The following is a 20,196-nucleotide window of genomic DNA, read 5'->3' as shown; positions in this document are numbered from 1 at the left end:
CTGGTTATACAGGTTCTTACATATAGCAACAATCAGGATTAATTCAATTTCGGCTAACTGACACGTTACAGTGACGTAGTGAACGGTATATTGCTTCTAAACACTAAACTCGTCGAAACACTAACGTACGTCTAGGTTAAGTATTCGATGAACATAAAATATCACAATAATTAATAATTACAGAGACGTGTAATGAATAGACTGCTAATCGCAACATTTCTCCGACTTGTTACGTAATTTCAATAGATATCATAAAATAAAATATGCGCCATAAAATATCTGCTCCGAGTGACATCTCTTGAATTTTTGTGGAACTAAGCGAGGCTTGTATGGGTCAGCCACTATTATTTATAGTTACTTTATGGTTAAAGTAACAAACTTATTACGAGGCAAAGCAATTTTAAGTGAGTATTAGCAGCCCACATTAATCACGTGTCTCCAGTGTGACCGTTGTATAATACCAAGTGCTTTAAATTTTCAAAGTGCTGCCATCTACCGGCGAATAGCGGTACGATTTAGAAGTTTTTGGCACAGAACGGTCTCTTACTCAGCTTACTCTAATATAAATATTATAAATGGAAGACATCCATGGAAGACTTTCGTATTTTGTTGCTGAATACCATTTATCCATTTTGACATTGAAAATATATTTTCCTTTACACAGAGACATTTCATTACCTAGTCGCGTTCATACTTCAACACAGCAAAATATGTCATAACGTTGATTACCTAATTATAAAACTTAATAATATTATAATAAATAAATAAAATGGCATCCTTAATTATTGATTTGCTCAAAAAAAATACCAATTTGTTACGATTCCGTAATGGCTAAAATTACCTATTTCAAAAATATAAACTAAAATTATTTAGCGCCCTCTGTCGCCAAGATAACTACTTTTGCTATACTGTGTTCAAAACATACTCTATTTTACTTCAAATATTTTCATAAATGCTCATATTTTTAGCTTAGCAGTAATTTATTTAAATATAACTTTCGCAAAAATAAATGTAAATCTCTAGCATACTATCTCCCTCGCACTCGTCAGGCACACTACCTATTTACATTTAATTTATTTATAATTTGACAGATAGTTTCATCGTAACAATCGAAAATAAACGACTTTTAGTCGCAATTATTGTTTACCTAAAACACTTAGTTCAAAGAAACGAAACGCTTAGTTCATCTACTGGCCACTAGGTGGCGCTATCAGTTGAAGAAAAATATGAAGCGTGTATTAAGCCATGTCCTCATTTGCTGTATTATTATTGAGTTACCTGTTCTAATGGGAACACAGCTTACTGTAGTAGAAATACATCGAGTATTAAATAAAATAATATTCTCGAAAGTAAAATACACATCAATAACTGTTAGATACAACATGAAGATAGTCAAAAATCGAGACAACATATGTGACGTTCCACGGGAAAAGGTACCTTATGAGGGTTTCTAGTTTCGGAGATATGAAATGTTTTGTAAAGAGGTGAAAAAATGCTCAATTTTTTTTTATTGTGTGATCTGAAACCTTAATGTGTAACGTTTGTTTACCTGTTTTTATTTTTGTTATAAGTTAGTTATAAGCCTAGTAATGTCGTCTCAGAGTTTAGTCGAAAAGGTACCTTATGGAAAAAAGATTGAAAATTCCCAAAAAAACTAGTCAATACGGGAAAAGAAGTTTGGTAGAGAACTGTATTAGCATTCTGCAAAACTAATTTGATAATTTCAGTTCTGGTTGGGGCGCCTAGCAAATATTATAACCGTACATCGACCGACATTACAAATCCAAGTAGCCTGCTATTATACCAAAGTTACTCTCGTCAAGTCTTTCTTAACTAGAATAATCTTCATTTGGTTTGGTCGCATGCAATAAATCAGCCATTGGTTTGCTGAAAAATGCCAATACCCGACGCATTACCTTATGGAATATCTGAGGTCATTGAACCTCAATGCCGCTTGTCTTCAATGGCAACCAAAATATATTATTGATAAGAAATAGACTATTTATACCATCTTTACCCCAAAATATTATTAGTTTATCCTAACTGTTCCATCATCATCATGCCTCATCATGTAACTTAACCACAACGTACCTTTTCATTAGATACAAATTATTGGTCTTTTTTAAGATTATTATGACGAAGAACTAATTAAATTTGTGGCAGTTTGTGATTGTGTTGTCAGTGATTGATGTTTTGTAGTGATGTATTATTAGATTTATTTCCATAAGGTACCTTTTCGTAAATGTATGGAGCAAATACTGTAATTGTTATGTAAGTTTAAAGTGGCATAAGGGGTTAAATATAGTATTTAGTTGGGGTTTTAGGATTTATGTCATTTGAATGATAGAATTTCTTTCATATGTGCTCAGAAAAATTGATTGTTTGTTACATTAAAAGTAAAAATATTCAATTTTCTGATTTTATATGAAAAAGTCAGAAAATACATTTTCACCTCTAAATCGGTATTGCTTTTTGCTTAAACTGTCTCTCACTGTCGTTTTCTAATAGATACAATTTAAATCTCGAGAGCTCATTGCAATCAATCGTGAAAATGAAATAAAACTTTATTTTCAAGAGATTGGTTAGTATACACATAAATCAGTCGATATCAAAGGTTTCTATTTGCATTACAGAACAAGTCGCAACATTTTTTTAATCTCAGATATATAAGGTATTATTATTTGTAGTCAACTATGTAACTTACTTCAGGAACATAGTTTTTTAGGTGGCTAAACTTAAAACTTCTCTATTGTAAAGTTGCTCATTTCACAACATTATTTTCAAAAAATCATATCTCTGTAACTACACAACTTAGAAGGTTGATCTTTTGTGTTATCGATAGCTTATTTATTGTAGATTACTGGGGTATGCATAACTCCATACCCGCCATAAGGTACCTTTGCCCGTGGGACGTCACATATAGAGTTACATACATATAATTATCTCCTTCTCTTCTACTCTACTGTTACTATTGTCATTGTCACATTTCGTATTGTCTTATATTTACATATACTATAGTAAGAATTAAAAGGATTGATGCAAAATAAAACTTATTTAAAATAAGGGGCGCCCAGCGTCGCTAAAAATTTCATAACCAATTTTTTTACATATTGTCAGAGGGTTTTCAAAAAATTGTTATAGAAATAGTGACCTTGTGGGGAAAAGTAGTTAATCGATACAAAATAAGAAAGTAAATAACAATTGTAAATTCATTTAATAGGTAATGAATTATTCTGGATAAGAATATTGTGAATTATCGTCAGTCAAATAATGTAAGCACATATTCCTCAATAAATTACACATAAATACATTATTTTTAACACAAGACAATAAAATTTAAAGTATTTTAATAGGTAGGGGAAAAAATACACAATATATAGTAATTATTACTTATATCTATTTATATATCATAAATACCTACTGGCGAATGATGGCGCAATTATTATTATTATTTATTGCGTTTTTACACAATAATATAATTTATTTATTACACTTTACCTAACATTGTCAAACGATATATTCCATAATATGTCAATAATCTAAAAACTAATTATTTGAAAATATGTATAAATATATACGTAGGGCGTGATTTAAGCATTAAATAAATTCATGAATATTTTTTAAAGCGCATTACATATATGGGCTGAAACTATTAGAAATTCAGTAGGAATATTTGAGGTCATGGAATAAATTGAGATATTTACTATGACAACTGTTTTTTGCCTGGAAAAATGTCCTATTCAATTCTGAATTAATTCTGTGACTATAGAGATTATAGACGTGCCGAATTCCTAATAATTTTAGCCTATTGGGTGGTGCTGGTGCGTTTTTTAAATTCATATTTGACAAAGAATTTAATTCCAAAAGGCGACTACGACACAACATGTAAAATATACTTTTAATTGGCAAAATGGGAGATATGTCTCATATATATGACTGATACAATCATTATATTATATTTATTTCTAAATATATCTAGGCTACGCTACGCGTAAAATTTTCTACCATTTCCGAACGAGAAATATATTTTTAAGCAAATAAATATGCTTTCAGCTAACACATAGACAATTATTAATCTGCAAATGAAATATAATTTAGGCCTTATGATGGAAATTTCTTACTAGTTACAATATATTTGATAATCTTAAAACTATTGAAAATATATTTCCATTGTCAAGAAACATTTAGACTTAGCTTACCGGAAGACATTTAGAACATTTATAATATGATTCATGAACATTATGATTATTTATTCTAATATATTATATATTTTATAGACGGTTCATATAAATGTTAGCCAAATATAACATAGAACCTACTAGACAATCAATAAATGCATGTTTTGGAACAATATACATTTTTTTTTTAATTTTCTAAAGGGTCTAATCATTTTGGTTTTATAAAGACAAATTATTTTTGTAAAGCTGTAGCTTCAGCTTTTGTGGTTTATAAAAGTAGTTTTTTTATTTTTGGAAATGCTAGGCATAGTACAGTGTTCTGAGTTTAAGGTCTAAACGTGAAACAAGTATATTTATATATAAAGAAGTGGACCTCTAGGTATTTGACTATAAAGTTGCAATTCCTTTAACTTTGTTTTCATAGCCACTGTCACTTTGAGCAGTTTCAACCCAATCTTCTAATATTACAGCAATTTCAATCTTATCATTTTCAGGCAGCATAATACATATATATTAATAATGCAAGCATTTGTAAAAAGAATCATCAATTTAAATATTAAACAGGTCACATACATTATGACAACGATAATAACGATTGCACATGTGAACGGGTGCTACATGACATAAAAGCTCTCCAAGGGGCCTCTACGTGTTGGATCTATGTCCCCACGCAAGCCTATCAAATAACCGGGACTATAGGCCCTTGATATCCAAAGAGATACAAATAATAACGATTAAATTTGTCAATATATTTATTAGAATTTTATTTTAACGATACATATATAAACGTCAATATCAACTTTGGAATTGTATTTATATATTTTTTCTTACATATTATCGATATATTTATAGACTTCAACAAGGATCTGCCTGAAAATAGCGCATCTAAACCGTACTCTCCCCAATCCTAGTCTTGAAACGAAGGTTAATTTCGAATTTAAATACTACATTACATGTACTTAGCTCTGAAGATCCCTACTGGAGGCAATACAGCCAATACCCCGTTAAAATACGCACCAAAAGCTTATTATAATGTCTACTAAGTTAAAGTTAACAATTCAACACAAAGCTATAATTTTTTAGTTTATAAAGCTTAACAACGCCATCTCGTCCAATAATAGTAACTAATTTCAATTTCATAACCAGCATAACCACAAAACATGTGGCGCCATCTAGTTCTGATTTAATTTTTTTTTATTTTTTCTATTAGACTTCTACAGCAAAAAAAGGACCAAAAAAAGATACTTCTTTTTTTAAGTGAAAAGATATGACTCGCACAGATTTGGTAATGTTCTATTTTTGTGTCGAGTTCGTGGCATTGACCGATATTGACTAATGAAAAAACTAACGTTTATTAATACAAGTCAAACGCTACTTATTCATTGGAAGGGAAACCATAGTTCTTGACGTATCTATAGGTATTTTCAACGGACCGTATTTAGATTTTTTGACAGAGTTAACTACTAGCTGTATCTCGTAGTATCTCGCAGTATCTCGGTAACTAACTACTAGCTGTATCTCGTAGTATCTCGCAGTATCTCGGTTATTAACTGCTAGCTATTACAAGCTTTAACCTTGTGCAAATATCAGATCTGTAGAAGAAAAATAAATCTCGGTCCGTTGAAAGCTAAAGTATCCAGTTTAGTCCACAACGATGTCGTGCCCCAGCCGGTCCATCTCGGCGAGCAGGAAGTCGACGTCCTTCTCGGTGACGGCGGCCGAGCTGATGATGTTCCGGAAAAAGTTGGGGCGCCGGTCGTCCGGCTGGTAGCCCACCATGATGGTGCCGGCCTGCATCATGCGCCCCTTCAGCTTCGCGCATACCTGGAGAAAGATGGAACCCTTAAGCAGGCGTGGCTCATTCCGCGATTTCGCTTTGCTACAGGTAGCTAAAAGTACATCCGTTCCACACCAATGGTGGCTAGCCATAAGCCGCGCGTGGCGCTGTCGCCGCGTAGCGTGTGCTGATCGTAACTGACGCGTTTTGTTAGAGAGTGAGTCTTCTGTACCTAGTACTATTATTTATTCTGTGGCTCTGTCGAAGTTCAAGACGAGACGACGTTGCCAAGCAGATCAGCAGGAGATCTCCAACAACAATTTCAACAACATGTTTTTTTGTACAAACAAGATCTGAACATGTAAAACTCCTGGCAGGAGCCGGTATTAAGCAGCTAAGGCTCAAGCATGAGGTGGAAATGTGTATATGTATAGTATACCTTGCCAAGAAGGATCTGATTCATCTGATCATCTTACCATTTATTAGTGACTGTATAAGGCAATGTATACAAGTTTTTGTAAGTCATACTAGATAGCGGCACCATGGCAGTGCCGTTCCTACTGAAAGGACGTGTGATAACGGCGCAGCCTCCTATTAAAAATGGATTTAATGAATGTATCTCGGTTATGGTGATGGTATATTACCTTGCCAAGCAGGATCTCCTTCTTCTGATCATGCGGCACTCCTCGCAGCTGGCGCGGCAGGTACCAGAAGCTGACGTTGACCAGCTCTGTATCCAGGATGTGGAACTACCCTGTGACAGTATGTACCTTGCCAAGCAGGATCTCCTTCTTCTGATCATGCGGCACTCCTCGCAGCTGGCGCGGCAGGTACCAGAAGCTGACGTTGACGAGCTCGGGCTCCAGGATCAGGTGGAACTTGTCGCTCTGCTCGCGGATGCGGCGCACCATGTACTCGGAGAGCTCCATCAGCCGGTCCATGAGGCGCTCGAAGCCTGACGTACCCTGGGGAAATTAGAAACATCGTGTTAAAATTGTTGTTGATGGAATGATACAATTTATGGTTTGAACTAAAGAATGGTAGCTGTAGCAGTGGGGCGACACTCCTCCGTTCGGGTATGCTCGGCTCCGTTCGGCTCAGCATTGCTCCGAGCAATTATTAGGGTTGGCACAACTTGACGTCCCTATGCGAGCACCACCACAGATAAGATAATGACTTGAATTTTGACAACGCTAAATAGCTGAAAGGGATAGCATACATTAGAAAGGGACAGAATGATTCGTCCCTGAATCGCTGTCAAACTTCGGTTTTGTAGGAAGTGTTCTTTCTTTACTTAAACTGGGAAATTAAAGGAACGCTTCCGGGACGGGGCTTAATTTGTATGGAGAAAACCGGTAACTCCTGTTTTGTTCAGAAATACATTTACCTTTCATTTGGATTTGGCGTCGCGTTTGGTCGATGCCACGGGTGACCAAAGGGCTGGCCAGTATTTTGCCCAGAGATTAGGATCGTTATTCAACGGGGAAATGCGGCCAGCCTGCTGGGTACACTGCCTGCTGGTGGCGAGTTGGAGGGTGTATTTTATATGTAGGTTTTTTTTTCTTATTAATGTGTATTTTTAGAGTAAGGGACGAAGCCTGTTGCAGATTTTATCGCTGTAGTTTTTTGTGACGATGCCTGTAGCTGATTGTAAATTTGTGTTTACCTGACGAAGCCTGCGTTGCGGATAGAAAAGTTTGGTCTCTGAAAAATTGGTGTTTTTATTAAAGAACTTTACCTTCCCACGCCACTGCAGCCACAGCTTGAAGATGTCGTTATGGCGTCCACACTGGATGACCTTGTCACCGGTGTCGAAGCGAGGGTCGTAGATCTTGTCGGTCATGAAGAGGTACTCGGCGGCCATCTCGTTGCAGCTCAACAGGATGCCCTGGTGACAAAAATACATGATTACCATCTGGGCAAAACCAGTGGGGAGACACTCCTGACTTCGGACAAACTCGGCTCCGTTCGGCTCAACATTGCTCCGAGCAATTATTAGGGTTGGCACAACTTGACGTCCATTTGCGTGCACGACCACAGACAGATAAAGACTTGAATTTTGATAACCCTATTAAATAGTCGAAAGGGATAGAGCCATAAATTAGAAAGGGATATCATGTTCGTCCATGAATCGCTGTCAAACTTCGGTTTTGTAGGAAGTGTTCTTTCTTTACTTAAAATGGGAAATTAAAGGAACGCTTCCGGGACGGGGCTTAATTTGTATGGAGAAAACCGGTAACTCCTGTTTTGTTCAGAAATACGAAATAAGTTTTTGGCAACAATTTCATTTTTGGTAGACCGGTACAACTACAACACTTTTCTTACGATAGACAACTAATACTCACGACAATTCTAAAAACCCCTAACACAATTAGCTTGCGTTGTTTCATCACAGAGTTCCTATGGCTACCTCCTGTCTCCATCATCAGATCAGCTCGATGGTACCATAATATTGCATTGTCATCCGATTTATACATGCATGCAAAATTTCAGCTCAATCGGAAACCGGGAAGTGGATTAAATTTAACTTGCAAGATTTGATTACACAGAGACAGACAGACAGACAACGGTCAGGTGAAACTAAATAAAAGCTTGTAATAGTGTCTTTTCACTAGTAGGTATAAACTTGGCCCGCACTAAATCAGATCACGCAGACATGTCATCTGTCCCCTCGCCAACATCTGCTCGTGACAGATAGCATCTGCATAATCTGTCTGTTTGACTTCATGCAGCCGCATATATAGTCGCACCAATAAAAGTCTGCAGCGGATTTGATAGCCCACGCAGTGTAAGTGTTATTTGTACGTCATAATTTCATAGAAGTTTGACGTTTAAAATGACACTTGCACTGCGTGGGCTATTTAAATCGCTGCAAACTTTTTACGGTCTAACTCTATTACGAAATATGCATGATATTTTATTTTTAAAGCGACTACTTTTTATCGTTCTTGTATTAGGAAAATATTTAAGCTTTATGTAAGTTTTTTCTACTTATGGATTATTTATTTGTTGTGCGATAATACCTAATAACGTTTGCATATTCTATGACATCCAGACTTCATAAAAACCTTCAAATTATATTTTTTCAGTCACAAATAATTGAATACAAACAATTTAAGCGCATCATCTCTCTTATTGAAACCGTTCCCTACTTTAAATTCCTCCTGTAGTCCTACACGACATTCCAATACACTCATTTACTCTAAAACCAACCTTAATTCAATACATATAGGATTCAAAATAAGACAAATGTAAATCCAAATAAATTATCAATTATATTTTCAACCTTATTACGAAGAGTTAAGGTGTTATTTGGTTTGTAAGGAAGGAGAGCTTGTAAATGTCAGTACAGTATGGCAAATAATAAATTCCTGCAACCCCGCCCCCTCAGGTTATGAAGTAGGGAGGGTGGCGAAATGGTATTGTCGATAAAATTAATATCGTATAATATATAAATATCGTCTTGGGTCGTCCCATTCGTTTTTCGTCAAGTTCTTAAATTAGTCCTATTCTGCTTTCGTCACCCATTCTACATTCGTTACAATTGTCGGTGGCTTTCAATGTAGAATGAGTGACGAAAGCAGAATAGGACTAATTTAAGAACTTGACTAAAAACGAATGCGACGACCCAAGATGATACCAAATATACCTACTCAAACAGTACACTCAATAAGGCTAGAGTCAGTGAGGAATGAGAAGAGTCGCGGAATGTATGGTGCCCAATACATTCCACGACTCTTCTCTTTCCCTTTCTTTCTTTCTTTCTCTTTTCTTTCTCTTCTCTATCTACTGTTGTGGGTTGGGTACTAGACGACGAATATCTATAAAATACAGATGTAGATAAATAACCCGTGAACAAATATATGTCCCTGAAGACACAAATCCCTTATGGATTCGAACCCGGCACCTCCTGCTTTGTAGGCAGGATCACTGCAGCACCGACTATGCTAGAAGAGTGGTCATCAGGTTTGAAGCAAGTAATAATACACGATTGGACGAAATCAGCTCGATAGAAAAATATGGTCTGGTTTTCGTCGCCCACTGATCGGGACCAAGAAAACTCTGTAACGATTTTTTGATAGCCCACGCAGTGCAAATGTTATTTTAAATGTCAAACAGCTATGAAATTAATACGACGTACTTATAAATAACACTTGCATTGTGTGGGCTATCAAAATGGCTGCAGACTTTTCTTGGTATAAGCCTGCACAGCTTCTCTTTTAATCCCGTACAAAAATAACAGTAAAAAAAAAAGAAGTTTATTGTATAAAATTAGAAATACAGTGAGCGAGTTAAATCATTCTTGTCAGTAGGTAAACTAAGAAAAACAAATTACGATAAGTCGTATCGATAAACATTTTATCGACACTCCCCTCCCTAACGGCTACATTTAATGAAATTCCGCCGACACTTGCAAACATATGTTGCCAATCCACCCTTCTCTCCCCACCCAGTCAAAACTCAACCTTACCACTTTACCACAGAGCTCAATTTTCTTTAACCAATTTATAGCAGTTACGACTAAATGCTTTTGTAGTTTTTATAACCCGCTTAAGGTTGCTTTTCATTTAGAATATCATTTGTTTTATTATTCTCATTTGCGTTCTCGTTGGAGCTTCTGCAGTTGTGTTAAGATTGTTTTTTGCGTGTTTTAGTGGATATAAAAGGAAATTAGTTGCAGGTTTGCTGTGTTTGATGTGACGCGAATAATTTGTGTTTAATGTGATGAAGCTAATTCGAGATTTTGCCATTGTGGCAATAATTAATAAAATAATTGTGTTTGAAGTTGACAGATTTATAGAATATGGATATCAATCTACGTGGACAACACTATTAAAATAATATCTTACATAAAAACCTCTAGTTGTTGTTCTGTACAAAGACTTGTCGGCGCGCTTAATAGAGGCTTCTGGTGACCAGAGGGCTGGCCACTATTTCGCCCAGCGTATTAGCATCGCTATACAGCGGGGAAATACGGCCAGCCTTCTGGGCACCTTGCCCGTTGACGGCGACCTGGGGCAAATTTTTTATCTATAGTTTTGTAAGTTTTATTATGTTTGTTTATTCATTTCTTTGTTTTTATCAATAAATAAATTTAAAGTTGTTGTTTGTGTTGAAATTTATTTTTCTTCGAGTATCATAAATACGACGACCATCGAATTGCAAAGGGCACGTCGATTCAATCTACAATATGGTCTGCAATCCGCATTGTACTTAGTATCCGACCGAAACCGGGTTTTTTGCCGAAACCAAAAGCTCGGTTGTGCTCTAGTTTCGGCCGAAACCGAATCTTCAGGCTCTTCAGCGGAAACTGTTCGTGGTCTCGGAGTAAGAGAACAAGTCTTTCTTCGGGCTTGGGTATTTATAAGAGCCACTTGCAATTCTAGGGTTAATCAAATCGGAGTTAGTGCCAGTTGCACCAACCACATTTGACAGACGGATCAACGTCAGCCGGCGCGCCCCGGCGCTTTACTATGAAACTTACCATACAAAAAAATTTAGCGAACTCTTTAACGATACGAACAGTTGGGTGCAACCGACCCTTAATCGTTAACCTATATTGGGTTAAACTGTACTGCAGAAACAGTTAACTCCGAGTTAGTTGGCTGACCTTGGAACGCGCTAGTGGCTCTAAGCGAAGTCCCGTTTTCGTTAAATCTTGAAATTTTTAAACAGAACTTTGAAAATCCCAGGCAGTCTAGCCCTACCCAGGCTACCCAACCCAGCCTCTACCCCAGGCAACCCACACACTCTTTTTAGGGTTCCGTACCTCAAAAGGAAAAAACGGAACCCCTATAGGATCACTCGTGCGTCTGTCTGTCTGTCAGTCCGTCTGTCACAGCCGATTTTCTCCGGAACTACTGGACCAATCAAGTTGAAATTTGGTACACATATGTAAGTTTGTGACCCAAATACGGACATGTCACGTAAACAAATGAATTTTAAACATGGGGGGCACTTTTGGGGGGTAAATGAAAAAATTAAAAAAAAATATTTCCAAACTACATCATGTTACATATCAAATGAAAGAGCTTATTGTAAGAATTTCAAATATATTTTATTTATATTTTTTGAATAAAGAGTTTAGAAGTTATTCAAGAAAATAGGCAAAAAATGACCATTCCCCCCCCCCTTTATCTCCGAAACTACTAGGTCTAAAATTCGCACGTGGCCGGTTTTTTTTGACGGAGTGGTAAACGCATTCCCACGGCCTGGGGAGCTATGGGCTATATACCGACTAAAAGCCACTCCGGGGTCACCCTTTCTTACCGTTTTGAAGGAGCCATGGGAAAAACACCCACCCTACGGGCCCAGCCCAGCCCAGTCGGCAGTGACCCTGCGTAAGGAGCACAGGAGGTCCCGGGTTTGAAACCTGGTAACGCTACGTCTTACGTAGGCGAACAACGCGCGAACGCGGCGCGGCGCGGCGCGGCGAAATCAATCCTTTGATGCCCATAGAAGTGTCCTACGTAAGCGATCTCGTTGCGAACGCGGTGCGGCGCGATTTGCACGCGAATGTCAGGCGGCGCGGCGCGGCGCGGCGCGGCGGCGGCCGCTTTCGCCGCGCCGCGCCGCGCCGCGTTCGCGCGTTGTTCGCCTACGTAAGACGTAGCGTAAGAGCATATCGGGCCTGCTCATAGTTTATAGAACTTACGGGTATCTTGAAGTGTACGGTGGAGCACTGCAGCAGAGTGCCCATCAGCTTGTGGGGGTTCCATGTCACGGAGTCAGCCCTGCCGACAACACAAACTATTACCAACAAGCTTGAAATTAACATCATACCGAAATATAATTAAAGAAAGAATAACTTCATACATCAATTTTCTTGCCAAAACGAGAGTTATTTCGTAATCGAGTTTCGTAGCGTCAAGTAGCGAGTTTATCAGTACTGCTAGTCCAGCACCATCATCATCTATGGTGCTGCACCACTATGGTGCAGCACCAACCTTATTTCTACAACAATATACATATAATGTATATGTCGCAGTCAAAAGTGTGAACTGGTCAAAAGAACTTTTAACCGACAAAAACAGGCAAAACTGCTTTTGACTGAGCATGTTGGTCAAAAGTAGTTTTACCTGAAAATCATTGGTTAATAGTAATTGCGACTATTACTATCAGTCAAAAGTACTCGCAGAGATAGGTAGGTTAGGGTTACTTTTATTTGCTACGCCCTAAAAACGAAACTGCTGCCAGAAATAGGTATGATTTTCAGGTAAAACTACTTTTGACCAACATGCTCAGTCAAAAGCAGTTGTGCCTGTTTTTGTCGGTTAAAAGTTCTTTTGACCAGTTCACACTTTTGACTGCAACATATATAGTGAGGCATGCTGTACTGTGAAAGTATTGCATGATGCAATTCTTGATTAATTCACTTTTCTCCGGTTCTAACATCGCCGTAAGTTTTCCTTCGACTATCCTAAACCACATTACGGGCAATACGGGCATAAGCCACAATCCGTTCACAATCAAGAATCAATTGGCACCCTTCTATTGATATGCACCCTCGGGGCGGTGGCGAGATAATTCAATGTTGACTCGGATTATGCCGAGTTGTGGGTTCGAATCCAGCTTATGCAATTCGCAGCAAGGTTTTCAAAAGTTAGTGACATTTATTTTTTAACTAAATGACCCGGCGAACTTCGTTTCACCTATAGTTGCACCAAAGTCTGCAGCGGATTTGATAGCCCACGCAGTGTAAGTGTTATGTATACTTCATAATTTCATAGAAGTTTGACATTTAAAATGGCACTTGTACTGCGTGGGCTATCAAAATCGCTGCAGACTTTTTACGGTCTCACTAAACCTCTATCTATCAATTTTATTTGCATTTTCTTAATGTTTTCTTTTATAAAAACCTTCTCATGACAATAATAAACACAACACAAAAAAGAATCAGCAAAAATGGTCCAGCCGTTCACGCGTAATGCCGTGACTAAGGGATATAGGAATTCATTTATATATTTTGTACATAAATAGCGGCACTACTTTGAAAAAAATCTTGTATCTCACACTGCTACTCAAAGTTGAAAGGCATTAACTCTGTATGCATCACATTTTTCTTTTGATTGACAGAACAAGATACTAGTTTTTACAAGCTTTTATTTACTTTCACCTGACCGTTGTCTGTGTGTAATCAAATCTTGTAAGTTAAATTTGATCCACTTCCCGGTTTCCGATTGAGCTGAAATTTTTCATACATACGTAAGTCGGGTGACAATGCAATATTATGGTGTCATCGAGCTGATCTGATGATGGCGACCGGAGGTGGCCATAGGAACTATGTGATAAAACAACGAAACCTAATTGTATTTGTTGTTTTTAGAATTGTCTTGATGAGCATTAGTTGCCTGTGGAAAGAAAAGTACAGTCAGCGATAAAAGCTTGTACCAAAAATGAAATTTTTGCCAAAAACTTATTTTCAAAGTAATGCCGATAGATAGATTATGGAACTTTCACAAAAATGAACCATTTTGGAAGGATTCAATACGTATTTAAAATCTATTTTTAATTTGTTGATCGTTTGCGCTGCCGGCGTATTATGGATGGCTTTATCCATCTTTATCCACGTGATAAAATAACTGTCACTTTTTAATATATATAGTGGATAGAAAGTGACGGACACCGTTTTATCACGCTGTCACGTAGACAAGAACGACCATCATATCCGTACTGGTGCGCGTAAGATGCTGCTTGGTCGTATTAAGTAAGGCAATGTCAAGTCAACTTGAAATTTTAACAAATAATTGCTAATTTCTAAGCAGTATTGTAGGCACGTTTCTTACGAAAAGATGTGTCGATTCTAAAGTTGTATTGAATCAATTGGCACCCTTCCATTGATATGCACCCTCAGGCGGCCAGATAATTCAATGTTGACTCGGATTATGGCCAGATAATGTTCGCGGGCTCGATCAATTGCCATTCTGCGAAGAGGTTCAAATTTATAGCCTTGGTTTTTGCGTAGATTCAGACCAAGAAAAGTCTGCAGAGATAATGACAGCACACGCAGTGCAAGTGTTATTTATACGTCATGATTTCATGGAAGTTGACGTTTAAAATAAAACCAGGACTGCGTGTGCTCTCAAAATCTATTTAGACTTTTTTGGTCTAACTCTACCTAAATATACCTATATATATATATATATATATATATGTGTATATGTATGTATAAAAATTGTGCTTCAGACCAATGCAGCAATTTGTCGTAAATACAACTATTTTTTGAAAATAGGCGAAAAAATATTTACTTTTAACAAAGTAAGCACTGTAAGTATACAATATGTACGATAGTTTTAGTAGTAGTAGTAGTAAACACTTTATTGCAAAAAACAATTACATAACACAGAGAGAAAATACAGTAAATGGGTACAAAGGCGGACTTATCCTCTTAAGGGATCTCTTCCAGCTAACCTTTAAGTAACTGAGAGAGATCTGTACATACGAAATGGTAGTCAAACTAAGTCAGTCAGTTTTTATTGCTGTACCTATTTCTTAGATGCTAAGGATTAGCTGGACAGAAAGGAAGACGAACGAAGAGGTCCTGAGCATGGCAGGAGAGAAGAGATGCCTGTTAGACACAATAGCTAACAGAAGGGGCAAGATGGTTGGCCACTTTAACGGCACGACAGATTCTTTTTAAACATCCTGGAGGGCAAGATTGAGGGGAAAAGACGCAGAGGAAGGCCCAGGCTCACATACCTCATAACTCAGCCAAATAAAAGAAAAAGTTTCTGTCGTGTCGTTCGAGGGAGTTAAAAGGCTTGCCCAGCAAAAAGAAGAGTGGCGATTGCTCCACCGACAAGAGCATAGCTCTTAAATACTGGTGATGACCTATTTATTATTGTACGCAGTCGCAATCGCGGGCAGAAGAATTTGTAAAGTATACAAGGGGTCATCCATTAATTACGTCACACGAATTTCTAGGTTTTTTGACCCCTCCCCCCTCCTTGTCACACTTGGTCACATTTGGCAAACCCCTCCCCCCTAGTGTGACGTCACATTTTTTCTACGAAATCGCCAAATCGAATTAAGTAAGTATCTAAGTATTATTAATATTTTATCAAAATATTTTTGACGTTATAAATATTAGTAATTTTATAACCCAAAACTGCTTAGGAAAGAAAATTAAACGAATAAAAACGATTATCGTTTCAAAAACTTGTTATTTAAATGTAAAGCGAATAAAATAATTTAAATAAATTTTCGGTTACTGATGAAGTTAAAGTGACGTCACAAAGTTTGTGTCTCCCCCCTCCCACATGTCACAATATGTCACATTTTCTTGACCCCCTCCCTCCCCCTAAACGTGTGACGTAATTAATGGATGACCCCCAAGTACTCGGTGACTTTTTTTTCCAGTAAACAAACTTCTTCATATGGAAATTTGTTTGTTTGAACCACGTATTGCGAGGTGCCTGTATATAGGGTTGAACGGCTCTATCTTTGTTGACTCAGACGGGATCAACCCTACGTGAAGCTTAGGGCGTCTGTCACACCGTGATCTTACAATTGGGTATTTTCCTATGTACTTAAAATAAATTATTTTTCACCACACCAGCTCGGAAAGGCTTACTTTGCACTTCAAAAACTGATAGCAAAGTTGCATTTTATTCACATGTGAGGTAAAGTAATCAAATGCAAATTTTGAGTTGTTTTCTTATGTTTGCTGGTAGAATTGACTTTTAAATGATGATTTTGGATGATAAATATTTAATAACATTCATTTGGATTTGATTTGGTTTGATTTTGTTTGATATTTCACATTTAATATTTTCTTTGGGTTGGTGTGGTGAAAAATTTTGTGTTTCACTCGGGGGCAAATTTTGTTTAACCCTCGTGCTTTGAAACCCTCGCTACGTTCAAGATTCCATTTTTCGAACCACTCGCTACGCTCGTGGTTCAATTTTGGAATCTTTCGCTTGCTTGGGTATCAATATTAGCACGAGCGGTTAAACAACAACTTTGCCCCCGAGTGAAACAAATAACTATTAATTACACCATGCACAAAATAAAGCATCAGATAATTATTAGAAAAAGATAGATAGCAGTTACTCGTATTTTTAAATATAATTTATATTTAATAAATCGGATGGAAGTATAAAAAGTAGGTGAGTTGACTGTGACGTCACTACACAAGTTTTCGTATAAATTCCTTATTAGCAAATCGTTTTGACAGTTTTAAAAAAGAAGCTGATTTGACTAGTAGGAGAGTAGCCAATCTGGGGCCAAATTCGACAAGTACAACTGTCAGATTTCGCGTCCACATGAAATCCACTTGATTTTGATTTTATCAAATGTTGATTCGATCAACTGTGGATAATATCATTTATAATTTTTTACACTTATTAAGAAGTTTATTCACCAATAACAAATAAAATGATAATAAAAACAACATTAAAATTAAACTAAAATTTAACAGATCTTAAATTAACTTATAGGTAAAAAATGCTCCCCTGGTCACCTTCGTTTGTTATGGTGCCCAGGAGGCTGGCAGCCTTTCCTTTTTGGATGGCCAGGCTTATTCTCTGGCCGAGGTAGCTGCCAGCCCTCTGGTCACCTGTGGTGTCGATGAGACGTTGGGACATTTCCTTAAATAAGGCTTTTTTACACTATTTTTGCTATATGTACCTATTACATTATGGTGTGAGCGCGGCGTGATTGATGAGAACCGGCTTTGTTTTTTACATAATAGGGCTTTAATGAATGCCGAGGGCCCTCCGGGGGCTTCACTTAACTTTAAACATATTCTCGAATGTTTGCACAGCGGGGCTTTAATAGGGGAAGAGTGCTATAAAAAGCTAGGTTTTTAAGAGCCATCAAATTTTTTTCTGTAGTTGTTAAATGAATTTGAGTCTGATTTGAATATTAGGGCCACTTGCACCATTCTACTAATCCAGGGTTAACCGGTTAAACCTGGAGTTGACATTAGGTTAACGGTTTAACCGCTTAACCCCGGGTTTGTGGGTTGGTGCAAGTGGGCCTTATATGATTGACATTGAGCCCGATTCAGAACTTGTTACAATTCGGATCTATTAATATGACCTTGAAGATCGCTCACAATGATTGGTGCATGCGAAATGACGTGAAAGTCATGCGTGAGATGCGCGTCAAGCGCTATGACGCTCGCCTCGCCGTGGTCGTATCAAAACCAGTTGTAAACTATGATACAATATTAAATTACCCCCTAACTCATAAAACTTTACGGGCCTGATTTAGTTAAACTATGTTTTGTCCCTTTCTTACAAATACATAAGTCAAAATGACAGATAAAGACAAACGATTATTAGCTAATTGAGGTTAGTAGCGCGTTTATGAATAAGGGTGTTAGAATCTAACTCAATATTTCCAATACTGCTGTGCTACGGTGTTACGAAGTGCTACGGCGTAGCTCGTAGCACGTGAGTTTTGTGCCGTTTTCGATTCGATTCGCGTTTTTCGGTCTGATTCGAATTTTAAGATACGTTAAAAATTTGCTAAAGATACGATACTTATGGATCGGATATGTCAGTGTTAAAAGCGACGTTTCTTCAAATAAAAATGTCACTTTTGACACTGACATATCCGATCAATATCGTATCTTTAGCTAATTTTTGACGTATCTTAAAGATCGAATCGGGCAGACGTGTTGTTGTTTTGGAATATTTTTTTCACCACACCAGCTGGTAAAGGCTCTCTTGGTTGTTTAAAAACTAATGAGAAAGTTGCGTTTTATCCACATGTGTGGCAAAGTCCATGGTATTCTCAGCATACGTATGCTGAGAATACCATGGACAGCTAAGCGCACGAATCACTCCATACTGTTGGAACTCGACGTGAAAGTGCGATTGTCCACAATCTGTGAACAACGCTTCCTAAGTTACTTTGGCCATATAATGAGAAGGGGAGACGAAAGTTTGGAAAGGTTAATCGTTGTTGGTAATACTGATGGCAAAAGGTCACGGGGCCGTTCACCAGCACGATGGACTGACCAACTCAAAGGCGAGGAACCATCTCAGAAATTCTATGACGTGGTGAGGAAAGCGATGGACCGGAATCGATGGCGAGAGTGTGTTCGTGCCCGAACCAAACCCACCAACCACGATCATCAGTCATGATGGATGCGACCAAGAAGAAGAGTGGCAAAGTAATCGAATGCAAATATTGAGTTGGATGTATTTGAATGATAATTATTTAATAACGTTCATTTGGATTTGATTTGGTTTGAGTTTGTGTGATATTTTACGGTAAGTATTAAATAGGTATACAGTCGCGTTGGTGTGGTGAACAATTTTGTTTTACTCGGTGGCCAAATTTGTTTAACCCTCGTGTTTTTAAATTTGTTTAAATTTGTTTAATACTCGCAACGCTCAAGATTCGAATATTCAAACCACTCGATACGCTCGTGGTTCTATTTTACAATCTTTCGCTTGCTCGGGTATCAATATTAGCACGAGCGGTTAAACAACAACTTTGCCCCTTTATAAAACAAATGACTAAAATTTTGATTTGACTCAGAACTATTTCGTTGAGTAAAAAAAAGTAATATTTGATTGAAATATATTCCAGTTGGTGATAAAAATTGTATATTTTTTTTACAAAACCTTATCGAAATTACCGCTAACTACAAATACAGGGTGTTACTGACCATCGGGCTTTAAATCCAGGGCTCGATTCTACTCGCTAAACTGAGCTACTTTTATTATGGCACCAACCCCGAAATCCCGAAATTATTTTCATACATTTTGGGTGATCAGATGTCGACGTTTTCTATGGAAAAGCCAAAAAATTTTCCACGATTTTAGGGTTGCTCCCATAATAAAAGTAGCTCAGTTTAGCGAGTAAAATCAAGCCCTGGAATTAAAGCCCCATGGTCAGACACATACTGTATATACCTATTAATAGAGGCTGTCATTCTCGGGATCAGAGTATTGAGAGTGTGACGTGACAGATTGACAGTTCCCATCGGTACACGGATTCCCCATTCGCGAGTGACGTGACGTGTGAACCGTCTGCGTCAGGCCTAATCCCCGCTAGGGTTGGCAGTGCGTCATAGTGCAGTATGATTGAAATAATTTTAATAACAATACTTCCGTGAGACACAGACATATTAAATATATTAAGAACGGGTCACTCACGTACTTTACGTATCACTTATTTTGACGAGCGTTTTTGACTTAAAATACGTGAGTGACCCGTTCTTAATATATTTAATATGATTGAATTAATCATTTACAGTACATCATGGTGCTACTTTACCGCCCT

At 37.5% G+C, this 20,196-nt stretch overlaps 1 protein-coding gene across 1 annotated transcript in view; it reads right to left on the bottom strand.

Annotated features, from left to right (window-relative positions):
- Nucleotides 1–4,917: 4,917 nt before the first annotated feature.
- The window catches only part of LOC134677142 (glutamate decarboxylase), an 87,860-nt gene continuing 72,581 nt past the window's right edge, over nucleotides 4,918–20,196 (bottom strand). Inside the window, exons 11-14 of the mRNA XM_063535601.1 lie at nucleotides 12,611–12,689; nucleotides 7,694–7,843; nucleotides 6,726–6,920; nucleotides 4,918–6,002 (exon numbers count right to left, since the gene is read on the bottom strand). Of these exons, the coding sequence (XP_063391671.1) occupies nucleotides 5,820–6,002; nucleotides 6,726–6,920; nucleotides 7,694–7,843; nucleotides 12,611–12,689 (607 nt within the window). The 3' untranslated portion in view covers nucleotides 4,918–5,819. The remainder of the gene's footprint in view (nucleotides 6,003–6,725; nucleotides 6,921–7,693; nucleotides 7,844–12,610; nucleotides 12,690–20,196) is intronic.

The sequence above is a fragment of the Cydia fagiglandana genome, chromosome 25 (assembly GCF_963556715.1).
Source record: "Cydia fagiglandana chromosome 25, ilCydFagi1.1, whole genome shotgun sequence".
In the NCBI taxonomy this organism is placed as follows: domain Eukaryota; kingdom Metazoa; phylum Arthropoda; class Insecta; order Lepidoptera; family Tortricidae; genus Cydia; species Cydia fagiglandana.
This window is presented reverse-complemented; position numbering and strand designations above follow the sequence as displayed.